Source organism: Diceros bicornis, chromosome 15 (genome assembly GCF_020826845.1).
Source record: "Diceros bicornis minor isolate mBicDic1 chromosome 15, mDicBic1.mat.cur, whole genome shotgun sequence".
Classification (NCBI taxonomy): Eukaryota; Metazoa; Chordata; class Mammalia; order Perissodactyla; family Rhinocerotidae; genus Diceros; species Diceros bicornis.
Window position 1 is genome coordinate 23,601,648 of NC_080754.1, and position 12,862 is coordinate 23,614,509.

The 12,862-nt window shown below is 41.4% G+C and overlaps 1 protein-coding gene across 2 annotated transcripts in view; it reads left to right on the plus strand.

Moving 5' to 3' along the window:
• The window catches only part of LOC131414780 (protein mono-ADP-ribosyltransferase PARP14-like), a 45,304-nt gene that overhangs the window by 8,629 nt on the left and 23,813 nt on the right, over nucleotides 1-12,862 (plus strand). For both annotated transcript variants that reach the window (XM_058555919.1, XM_058555920.1), the window contains 5 exons: nucleotides 488-724; nucleotides 2,845-5,090; nucleotides 7,115-7,351; nucleotides 7,907-8,128; nucleotides 11,011-11,089. In XM_058555919.1, coding sequence (XP_058411902.1) covers nucleotides 488-724; nucleotides 2,845-5,090; nucleotides 7,115-7,351; nucleotides 7,907-8,128; nucleotides 11,011-11,089 — 3,021 coding nt within the window. The remainder of the gene's footprint in view (nucleotides 1-487; nucleotides 725-2,844; nucleotides 5,091-7,114; nucleotides 7,352-7,906; nucleotides 8,129-11,010; nucleotides 11,090-12,862) is intronic.

Genomic DNA, 12,862 nt, shown 5'->3' on the forward strand with positions numbered 1-12,862 from the left:
ATGGGGTTTTGAAAGTAGCGACTAGTTTTTGTGGCGACGTGGAAAATAAAATGAATAGCAGGAAATAACCAGAGGTGATGCTTGGAAATTGGAGTCAAATAGCCAAGGGCACCAGAAGTCCAGCTACGGAGTGTGAACTCACGCCTGCAGGTAATGGGGAGCCATGAAGGGCTGGAGAAAGGAGTGAGATGAGGAGATTTGTATTGCGGAGAGAGCACTCGGGCGACAGTGTCAGGGAGGGGTGGGGACAGCCGCGGTTGGAGGCAGGGACACAGCTCAGTGGCAGTAATGCAGGTAAGACATTCATGTGCATCATTCAGAGACCTGGAGTTTTAGGCTTGTAAATTCTCATGTAGGAATTAAAATTTTGAGGCTAAAAATTCAGTGCTTAGCTCTCTCCCTTATCCCAATTAATATTCAGACAGTTTCTTCTGAATAATACAAGGATATAAACATAATTTTCTGATTGATTGCTTTTGGTTTGTAGATGTCATGAAATTTGTTGATGACTGCGCCAACCACCATACAGTGAAAGAGCTCCAGCTTTCTCCAAGACTTCTGGAAGTGACAAAAAAAGTCAGGGTTGAAAACCTGCCACCTGGTGTTGAAGACAGTGATTTAAAAAGTTTATTTGAAAATCCTCGTAATGGAGGGGGAAGAGTTGTCAGCGTTGAGTGTTTTCCTGAAGAGAGTTCAGCTCTGATTGAATTTTTTGACAGAGGAGGTAATATCTGTTAGCCTGATTTTGTAGACCTTACCTGGCATAATCTAAACCATATTTTAGCAGATCTTAAGAGTTATCAGTTGAATTCTGATGTATTTTGGTTTTTTGCTCCTATATTTAATTGGAAATCCAATTAGTAATTCTGTTCATCTGGGATATGATGCTTGATGAGGCCAGACAGCGATTCAAACTTTAGAGAAGCAACGTCAGGTTTTTGAAAGATATAAGGAGATTCTTGCATGAGTCTCTACCTACAATGGACTGAAAAATATGTAATTCTTAGAATCTTTGAAATACTGTATTAAAAAAAAGATGATCGGTGTCGTAGCTGTACACTTGGTAGAAATTCTCAAGTTAATTTCGGCAAGGTTAGGTAAAGAAATACTCAGAAACACGTACAGTCCCTATAATGTATCGCTGCTTCCCCTTTTACCTGTCAGTGCCTTCATTTCACATGATCGGTGGATGCCTGCCAGATTGTCCTTTGCAGTGACTCTGTGAAAACCGCGTCCAGCTGAACCTTAGGGAGGCACTCTGAGGGTTTTGTCAACATAGACGGCCAGTTCTCTGAGGCATGAGCAGGCAGCTTGGAGACTAATGTTGAGTCTCCACTGATGTTCAGAGGGTCGAGGCTGAGGAGTAGGAATAAGGGGGCCAGGCTTCTTAGGGAGAGAAGGAATGTCGTGCCTGGGACTACCTGGGGGAACCTGAGACAGGATCATGTGGTATGCCACCCACTTAAGAGAAATTGTTTCGTGGGGCTACTTGGAGGAACCTCCCTTCACGTTTTTATGAGTGGGGGAAACTAGGGTGAAGGTTGGGTTTGGATTAAGATGGAATGAAAGACGTCGTGTTCCTTGGGCAAAGGGACGAAAGTGGAGCTTCTGTCACACATCCTTAAATCTCCCTTAGCCTGGTCTTGGGCCCAGGGAGAGAGCTACATACAGCTCTCTACCCTAGAAATCAACCTCCCAGCCTGTGGTAGAGTCGACAGCTTTGGGGCTTTCAAACATCTTGAGGGCATGGGGTAGTTGTGTGTTTCCTCAGAATGTCTATATTACGTGTGGACAACTAATAATAGGAACTATTTAATTAAGGTTTATCTTATGCCAGAGCCACACATGTGAACTGTCCGGGGCACACTCAAAGATTTTGTATGACCTTGACCTCTGTGCACCAACTGACTATGTTGATCATGCCTCCTTCTCCAAACTCACTCATTCCCTGTTCTCCGTGGTCTGAGATTCACTGATTTTCTTTTTCTGTCTCTGGCTGTTCCTTCTTATAATTATGACTTACATTGTAGCTCTGCAACGTGCTACAAAGTGCATTCACAGACACTGCTTTATGGGCATTGCTATTACTATAATCACTGTTTTACAAACGAGGAAACTGAGGCACAGAAAGGTCAAGTAACTTAACCAAAATCACACAGCTAGTAAGTGACAGAGCCAGGATTTGAACGTTTGGCCCCATAATCCACGCTTTTAACTTCTCCACTTTTTCCCAATCTCCTATTCACCTGTAACATTAATTTTTCATGTAGGATATTTTAGCACTTAAAATGGGGTACCAGTAATGAGGCAAACTGTAGATAAAGCTGGGTTAAAAACAGAATCTATTTAGCAATCTTGTATTTCACTGTTTCCATTGGAATCTAAGTCATCAGTGAAGCCTAAAATCGTGGAACTGTGCAAGAAGAAGAAACAGCATGATACTCAGATGAGCTTTGCCTTGAGCACCAAAGTATTCTTTACGCTGGGGCAAACATTGTCTCCATGCTTGTGACTAAACTCCTATCTCTTTCTTAACCTGGTGGTGACATATCAGTGTTATCAGAAAAATAGAAAATAGAATTTATGCAACAGAATTTCAACTTAGAGTGATCTTGGCTAGAAATTAATTATTCCACTGAATGAGGAATACGAGGCAATGTTAATACATATCAGTTTATATCTGAGAACCTTGAGAGTAGTGCTGCTTTTTAATAGCATGTTGTAACATCAAAGTTCTAGAAACATGAGGATTTTTTTCTCTAGAAGAGGAAAGGTGTTTTTTTTTTTTTCTCATTTGAAACACATTACACTGGGATTACTTTATTTTATTTCTTTCCTTTTAAGTGGTAGACACCATCATGACCAAAAAACTTGACCTCAATAATATGCCGCTATCTGTGTTCCCATATTATACATCTTTGGGCACAGCCTTGTATGGAAAGGAGAAGCCTCTGATCAAGCTTCCAGCCCCATTCCGAGAATCCTTGGATCTTCCCTTATGGAAGTTCTTGCAGAAAAAGAATCACCTGATTGAGGAGATAAATGATGAAGTGAGACGTCGTCACTGTGAGCTAACATGGTCCCAACTCAGTGGTGAAGTTACCATCAGACCTGCAGCCACCTTAGTCAACCAAGGAAGACGAAGAATCAAGACCTGGCAGAAAGACGCTTCCACAGCATTCTCTGGCATCAGGTCTAAATATAAAGTTACTGTATTTAAAGTGGATCCAATAGTGTGGGACGCCATAAAAAATGATTTAGAAGACGATAGGATTTTGTTGGAGTTTGATGCAAGTATGGGGCTTGTAACCTTAGTGGGGAAATCAGAGGATGTACAAAACATTGAGCCACACGTCAAGGAATTAATAGAAAGCACCACTGAAAAAATTAAAAGAGAAGAGCAAAGTCTGAAGGAAAAAGTGGCCATTTCTCCAGGAAGGTATTCTCTTCTGTGCCACAGTGGTGTCCAGGAGCGTCTCCGCATGGAGTGCCCAGAGATGGAGATGGCTTATGATAAAGCCACTCAATGCTTGTGCTTGAAAGGACTCAGAGCAGATGTGTATAAGGTGAAGTGTGAACTCCAGGAAACGGTGTACACCATGGCTGAGAAAAACATTCAGTTTCCCAAGGAGGTTTTCCAGTTTTTGCAACAGGTAGACTGTGCAGAATTCTCTGAGTCTCTTTTTATAGCACAGAAAATTCTTGCCGTTTATGAGCTAGAGGGCAGAGCTGTTCTCTTAAGCAGCTGTTCTTCTGAAGTTCTGTTAGAAGCTGAAAAGCAGATGGTCAGTGCCTTACTTTATAAGCACATTGATGTCGAGGACAGGGAAGTTCTTAATGACAAGAAATGGAAAGAACTCACTCGCAATTTGCATGAGAACTATAATTCATCCTCAAAGACGGTAATAATCAGTGAGTTAATTTCAGAAACCACGGCTGAGGTCATCATCGCAGGCTGTGTGAGACAAGTCAATGAAGTCCATGGCTTGCTTTCTAACTTCGTGGAAAAACACACGAAAATAGAGAGATTTATTGAAGTAAAGCCATCCTTGGTTATTGGTTATATAAAGGCAAAAGAGAAGCCACTCTGGTTAAAGCTAGAGAGGGAAAATGTGCAGGTAACTTTCAATCCTGAGAACAAACAAAAAGGCATTTTACTGACTGGCCCAAAGGCAGAAGTCCTAGAGGGAATGAACATGGTCAAGAATGCCCGGGACTCAGCCTGTGTTAAAAGCATCCATATCGATAAGCCAGGAGCCAGCAAGGTGTTCCAGGAGAGAGCACGGTACTGTAAAAGTGAGGTCAAACGGTTGTTTGGTTGTTTTATTGCACTACAGAAGAATGAGGAAAAGGAGGGAGGCAGCAGTGACGGGCGGAGGTGCTTCTCTCGGACAGACGTGGCCCCTGGGGTCTCGCTGATCGTGCAGCAGGGCGACTTGACACGGTTTCCTGTTGAAGTGGTGGTGAACGCAGCAAACGAGGACCTCAAACTCAGCGGCGGCCTGGCTGCTGCTCTTTTAAAAGCAGCTGGCCCTGAGCTCCAAGCAGACTGTGACCAGATAGTGAAGAGAAAGGGCAAGATCCAAGCTGGCGATGCCACCATCTCGAAAGCAGGAAAGCTCCCATACCACCATGTGATCCACGCAGTGGGGCCCCGGTGGAACAGAGATGAGGCCCAGAGGTGTGTGGGCCAGTTAAAGAGAGCTGTGAAAGAAAGTCTCCGTTTGGCTGAAGACCACAAGTGCCAGTCCATAGCCATCCCTGCTGTTAGTTCCGGAAGCTTGGGCTTTCCCTTACTCCAGTGTGTGGAGACCATTGTTTTGGCTGTCAAGGAACACTTCCGGGATAACTGGGATGGACGCGCCTTGAAAGAGATTTACCTGGTGGATACAGCTGAGAAGACTGTTGAGGCCTTTGCTGAAGCTGTGAAAGTTATGTTTAAAAACACCTTGCCTGGTACTGCTTCCCTACCCAGTGTTCCAGCAGCAGTCCAGCCCAGCTTGAGAAAAGATCATGGAAACGGACAAGTTCTGTTGTCCCCAGGAGGCCTGAGGATCCTGCTGGTGAAAGAAGATGTGCAGAATGCAACGGTGAGTGTCCCTACGTACAGAACACCCACCAAGGTGCTGTCACAGTCAGTCTGTTGCCAAAGGGTGATTAGAACCAAGGGAGAGAATCCTACGCCCTCCATCTCTGCTTCGAAACAGGTTTCCTTAGAAAATTGGGCTACTTAGCAAGACATTTGCTGAGAGAGATTGGCCAGTTATTTGTGGGAACTAGAAGTGTATTCAGATCACTAGGTGTCCAGTAAATGTGAAAATCCTCAATGATACTTCATATTTACAAGGCTTGGTATGCTTTTTCAGTGCCTTTACACGTGTCGTATTTCGGCAAATGTAATGTTAATCTCCTGTCAAGTTTACTGATAGCAGATACAGAAAAATTAGAGCCTAGGATGGGGGCAGGGGACAGGAATCTTGTCAGTGGAGCTGAACTGGAGTGAGCAAGGGGCCTGAGTCTGGGGGACCATCGGCACCCAAGACCAGTAAGAGAATGTGGGGAGGAAAGTAGACAGTGGGCCTGGGAATGGACAGGGTATTATGCAGGGACAATTCTTGTGGGTCGGCCAGGGGTGACATGTTTCTCAAAAATGTATTTGACAACCTTTTCAACACAGGCTCTAACTAATCAGAACAGCATCCCTGGAAGCCTCTGCTGTGCCAGGTGTTTATTCTTTGACTGGGGGCTTGTGGGCAGTCCTGGGGAAGGGACTCCCAGGAAAGGTCATTTGCATGTCTTCTTTGGAGAAACGTCTGTTCAGATCCTTTACCCGTTTTAAATTGCGTTGTCTTTTTATTATTGAATTTTAAGAGCTCTTTATATATTCTGGATACCAGATATGTGATTGGAAAAAATGTTCTCCCATTCTGTGGGTCATCCTCCTTTTTTTGTTCTAGTTGTTGCTTTTTAAAAAATGTTTTGTTAGTTTATAATACTGAAAGATTTTTAAAAATTAGATTTCTACTTACAATAAGCTTAAATAACAACTGCAAGAATAATAGCTAACATTGATTATTTACTATGTACCAGGCAACATGCTAAGTGCTTGGCATGCATTTTCTCCTTCAGTGCCATGAGGTAGATTCCAGGATTATTATTCCCATTTGACAGATGAAGGAATGAGAATTAGAGGGGTTAAATAATTTGCCTGAGTCCCATGGCTAACAAGTGGTAGATCCAGGATTGGAATTTGTTCAGGCTCTTAACCATTGCACAATTTCAAAGTATTAAAAATAATTTTGTTCCTCATTTAAAAACGAACAAAGGAGTGAACAAAAGCCTCTTTTAACCAAGAGTCAGTGATTGGAATGAGTTCCGTTCCTCATCCACCTTGAACCCTGAATGGTGAGACATTCCTTTCAATCCTTTCATTCCCATAGATGTGTGGCTTCCGATGCCACAGTACCTGCTACACGTTATTCCCCGGTGACCCATGAAAATTGCTTGGTCACGTTCCCTCTCCTCTCTTCTCTTGGCATCTTAATCTGGTCCTTATTAATCTGCCTACACTAACCCTCCTGCTGAAAAAGCTTCCATGGCTCCTCACTGTCTGTCAGGAAGTCCGGTTGGCTTGGCACTCAAGGCCCTCCACATTTTACCCCCAAGCCAGCATTTCTGGCCTGGTTTGCACTATTTTGCTGCAGAAGCTCTCTATCAGGTCAAACTAATCTACTCACAGCTCACAACCTACATCTTATGTTCATGCTGTTCCCCCTGCTGAATCACTTCCCTGTCTCTCTCTGCCTGCTGCAACTATTCCCATTTCTCAGACCCCACATCGCCCATGGTGTCTTCACTAGTCGCTGAAGGCACTTCCTCTGGACTTTCAATGATCCCATACCACCTATATATTGCTTTTTGACAGCTCTTTTGTCCTGGAGTGTTATTTAAATAGTTTCTAATAACACTTTGATTTGAGGTGGTATTTCAGTCTCTGAAAGCTAAATCACCTTAGTTGTCCCCCATTGTGCCAAGCCCAGTGCTTCAAATATAGTAATCCTTGAAGAATGAGTTTTGTTAGAATTTGAAACAAAGTGTTGGTTTTGTCTTCAAGACTGATGTTGTTGTCAACTCCATTCCCTCGGATCTCGCGCTTAATAAAGGGCCCCTTTCTCGGGCCCTGTTGGATAAAGCTGGACCACAACTCCAGGAGGAATTGAACACAGCCGGACAAGGGATGACCGTTAGCGTGGGCACGATTCTCCAAACCAGTGGTTGCAATCTGCATTGCCACCGTGTGCTTCATGTGGTGGCTCCGGACTGGAGTAATGGCAGCGTGTCTTCACAGGAGGTGGGCCTGGTTTTAAATTCTCCAGGGAATTGGGTAGCCCTTTGGACTCTCCTTTCAGTGTAATGTAGATTGGACCCTGTCTGCTTCTCTTCTGTAATAACGTCACGTTCTTGGCGGGTTCCATCATTATGGCCTTTTCTTTCAGCTGTAGCTAACTAACTTCTCCTGAGGACTAGTTAATAATATAAATTGACTCTAGTGCTCAGCCATCATTGGGGCTCAGGGAAGAGTTATTGAAGACAGCGTGTCTTTAGTGAGGAAGGGAGGCGAGGGCATGAAGAACAGAAGAGAATGAAGGATTAGAAGAGTCCTTGCTTTGCTTCTTTCCTTCACTGCTGAGTGAGTTTGAATCTTTTTGGAGGGTCTCTCACATTCTCCTTTCCTTTTCCTCATCTACTCCTGTATTTTTCTTTCTCCTTCTCACTGTCCTTAACCTGCTTTTGTTGAAAGCAAAAAGGAGTAGACGGAGACCACAAAGTTGCTAAATTCTTATTCTTTTTGTTCTAACTCCTATTTCTATGCAAAATGTATAAGGATGTGCTTTGTGCTTTTCAGATCATGAAAGACATAATCAGAGAATGTTTGAAAATCACCGAGAGCTTGTCCTTGAAATCAATTGCATTTCCAGCAATAGGAACAGGAAATTTGGGGTTTCCTAAAACCATTTTTGCTGAATTAATTATTTCAGAAGTGTTCAAATTTCGTAGCAAGAGTCAACTGGCAACTTTACAAGAAGTCCACTTTCTGCTGTGCCCGAATGATCTTGGAAATATTCAGGTACAGTCTCACTCATTTCTGGTTATTTTGGCAACTGAGCCCTAATGTTCTCAAATGTCTTCTTGGTCTAATAGGTTGTTCTTTCATGCATTTCCCATACTGGAAAGTAAAAGAGTAGTGTAGACTAGTTGTAGCATGGCAAATTTTAAACAAATTTATGGATATAGAAAAAATTTGCTTCTTATTAAGAAAAATTTCAAATATATACAAAAGTAGACGAAATAGTATAATGAGCTCCCTGTACCCATCACTCATCTTCACAACTGTCAACCTATGGCCAATGTGTTTCATCTCTATCTCCATTAATTTCCCTTCCTCCCATATTATGTTGAAGCAAATCCCGGATATATACATTTTGCCCATAAACAATTCAGTATTTATTTTAGACTTTAGGAGTCTTGTTAAAAAGTAATATAACCACAATACTATTTCACACACAAAAGAAATTGACAATCATATCTTTATTTCATCAATTATCAAGTCAATGTTCAAATTTCAAACTGTCTCATAAATGTATAATTTTGTTTTTACAGCTTGGTTGTTTGAATCAGAATCCAAATAAGGCCCGTATATTGCAATGGAGTTGACATATCCCTTAACCCTCTTTTAATCTATAGGATTCCCTTCTATATGAACATAGAAGTTTTAATACATAATATGAAAGCCTAGTTGTGATCCTATAAATGGGAGAAAGTCAGGATGAGAGAGAACTGAAGGGTGTGGTTAGAATGAACTCAGCACATCCCCATGGGAGGAGGAGAGTTGGGACCAGAAACCCCAGAACTATCTTCGGTCATAGAGAGTCCGTCAACCAGCTCACATTTGCTGAACATCAGCTATGGGTGAGCCGCTGGACTCACTGGCAATATGGGAGAATAAGAGGCATTTAATAAGAGGCCATTATCCCTGTCCTCCACGTCCTTAGAGTCCAGTAGAACAGATGACATTAAATGTTTGAAAGTTCCACTATAGTGCAAGAATTAAACAGATTAAGGTCAGCGACCCAAGAGATGTCCACAGATCATTGGACCATCTGAATTCTTAGGTCATACTTAATTTTTTCTGCATCTAGACACTACCTTTAAGTTTTTTGGAAGCAAACAAATCTAATTTAAATTCTAATCAGATGGCCAAACCACTCAAGCAAAATATGTGGTTCATTTGGTTGGCTTGCATAACTACAGTAATTTCTAGTAAATAAATGGTTTTTGAACAACCTCGCTATGACTTGCATTGTACAAGGTGATGTGGATTATGGAATAGATATGTAGCACATACTTTCCCTCCTATAAATCATACTTTGGGAGCTAAGATTTATACACATAAAATAGTTCGAACTAAGTTAGAGACATGAAGTGCTGAGAGTTTTTGAATGAATGGCTGAGTGAACAGGAGAGTAAGTGTGTGACACGGACCTGAACCTTCGAATCTCACTATTTCTGTGTCACTCCAGCCTTCATTTTCTTTCCTAAAGACTCAGAGTACTCTGCAAATCTTCTGCAAAAGGATTAGTCTATACAGACACCTTTACTGTCACTGGAAATAGTATTGATACTCCATACATGGCTGTGACGCTTTTTCTCTGATGACTTTTAAAGACAGTTAAACTTTGGTAATATTTTCCCCAAAATCAGCAAAACTTACTGAGATGTTTGTAGGTGGAGACTGTGACAGAGGTTGCATAACAGCAGCCTGTGGTCTGAACATGGCCTCTAGATGGGCTTATGTGGGCCATTTTTAAAAAATTTGAATCAGTTGCTAACATTTAAGAATCAAACATTTCACATAAAACTCCAGATGTCCACTGTAACCTAAAAATTCAAAAGTTCTGGCACATTGAACGTGGATTTCTACATGAACAGTTTGCTGTGGCTGAGTGGCAGGTGCTCTGTCATTCTCCAGCGTTAACCCAGCCCACCTTTACACATGCAGCTTACCTGCCTGGCCTCTGGAGGGCAGTGAGCCTCAGGCCCTGGCTCTATAGTCTCTCTCTCTCTCATTGCATCAGCCTTTTAGCCAAGACGTTACTTGTTTTTTTCCAACAAAATTCTCTGTGGTTTGTTTACAAGGAGGAAGAAAGTGATAATTTTCAAGTGTCACTACCAGGCAAAGAAATGGAATTCATGCCTTTATTGACCCTGGAATACAGACACCAGCCTCCTCCTCCAAAAAGCACGTGTGCCCTAGCCATTCCTCTCCTGGTCCAAATAAGAAGTTACAAACTGAAGTGTTTGGGTCCTTGGGATGGTTTTTCTCTTAGCACTGCATTTTCAACAATTGGCAAGTTATTTGCTCTTCCCGATTATGGAAGTAATACACGTTCATTGTAGAAACTATGAACAATACAAAATGCATAAGTTCTTTTTAGTTGTATTTCATTCCAGAATTCTTTGATACATGTGTACTTTTAAAAGTGGGATTATGTATTAAATTTAATATCATTCTTTTTTCATTTAATAGTATAAAATGAGCATTTCCCTTTTCTATTAACTATTCTTTGGAAATGCGATTTTTAATGGCTGCTAAATATTCTAACACATGGATATACTAAAATTTATTTCACCATTTCCCTTTTGAATTTTCAAACTGTTTTGTTTTTCCTTGATTATAAATAGCACTGTAATGAATATCTTTCTATTTATATCTTTGTTCACATCTTTGATAATTTTCATAGGAAATTATTTGTAGAAACAGAATTGCATTTGTACAAACAGAATATATGTATTATTTTCATAACTTTAAAAATCTATAATGAAAATAAATAATACTTTGAGAGGTGTTCTCTCCTAAATATGTGTGCATGCAGGATCAAAAGCCCTGATGAATCCAATTCTTTCATCTGCTGAGGATTGTAGTCGTCAAAACTGTCTCTCTATTTCCAGGCATTTTCAGATGAATTTGTCAGAATGGCTAATGGAAATTTCATCAGTGACAAAATTCCCAAGGCTGAAGATACACAAGGTTCAGTAAAGCTTTTAAATTGCAAAATTATTTCTAGTTGCTAAAAGACTATTCAGTCATAAGTGAAAGATGGTAGTGATGATTTTTATGGAAAAATCAATTGGTGATACAGAAGATATTAAATTATATTCCATGCCCCTGAGCATGCAAGACACTGGCCATGTTTATGTGATCTGGCGCGAAAGAGTAGGCAGGCCAAGTCATGTAATCTGTACAATGCGTTTTTAAGTCAGGATGAGGCTACTGTTTTCTAAGGATGATGTGATGTGTGTTTAGAAATAGACGCATTTAAAGAGAAAATACCAACGAAATGCTTCCCCTCTGTCAAATTTGCTGTTGCTATATTTGAGTTGATCTTGTTTGGAGTTTGCTGAGGCTTCTTGAATCTGAATATGTATGTCTTCCATCAGATTTGGGGATGTTTCAGTCATTTCTTTAAATATTTTTTCTGCACTCGTCTCTCTTTCCTCTTCTTCTGGTGCTCCAGTAACATGAATGTTAAACTTGTTGATAGTGTCCCACAGGTCCCTGAGGATCTGTTCTTCTTTCTTTTTCTTTTAATCTTTTCTCTCTCTGTTATTCAGATGGGGTAATTTTTAATGATCTACCTCCAAGTTCACTGACTCTTTTCTCTATCTACTACACTATTGAGCCTATCCAGTGAATTTTTTATTTCAGATATTGTATTTTTAAATTCTAAAATGTCCATTTGAATCTTATTTTATAGTTTATATTTCTCTGCAGAGACTATTTTTCCATTCATTCCAAATCATTTTCATGCATTCAAATGTCTTTACTTTCACCTCCGGGAGCATAGTTATAGCAGATGCTTTAAAGTCTTTGTTTGATGATTCCAACATCTGGATCATCCTGAGATTAACATCTCTATTGAATGTCTTTATCCTTGAGAATTGGTCACATTTTTCTGGTTCTTTGTATGAAAGGCATTTTGGATGTTATATTATGAGACTTGGGTCCTGTTAAAATCCTCTGGAAGATGGTGATTGTTTAAGCAGGCGGTCAATGGAGTGAGCTCATTCTAAGGTTCTGTCTCACCTTCTGTGTGGGCAGCGAGTCCAGTGTCAGTTCAGTTCTCAAAGCCTTTGCTGCGCTGCTGGGTCTGCCCCCATGTGTGCAGCCCCGGGGTGAGCTCAGAATTTATTTCTGTTTGTACACAGAACAGGGGAACACCTGCTCCAGCTCTCCCCTCTCCAGGATTGCCCTTACACTCTCTGGCTTGCGGGAGCCCATTTTCTAGGTCCTCTGGCCAGAAAGACAGGGTTCTCTCAAAGTTTAAGCTGCCTGTTCTGCTGCCTCATAATTTTGCATGATCAGAGTAGCTGTTGGGCTAAGTGGAGAGAGGAAAGAGAGACAAAAATATAAATAACAGGGATCCCCCCCACCACACACACACACATAAACATTTTGCAGACCACGAGGATCCTTTTTCCTGATTCTTCTGGATAGAAATACAGAATGTCTCTCAGAGTTTTAGCTCCCTGTGTTGCCACTGTGGAGTTCTGCAACTGGAGTCACCTTGGGGCAGGGCCTGGATTAAAAAAGAGAAAATGTGGAAAATAGTGAAAATTCCCTCTCTTGCTTTTTAGCTCACGGGGCCCCCTCTTCCCGATCCTCTGGACACAAGGACAGGGATTCTCTGAGAGTTTTGCTGCCTCTGCTCCTTGTGCACTTTTGCAGCTAGGGCCACCCTTGGGTCAAAGCTGGGAGAGAAAAGAGGAAAAATTTCAAAACGAAACAAAATGGGAAACTGCC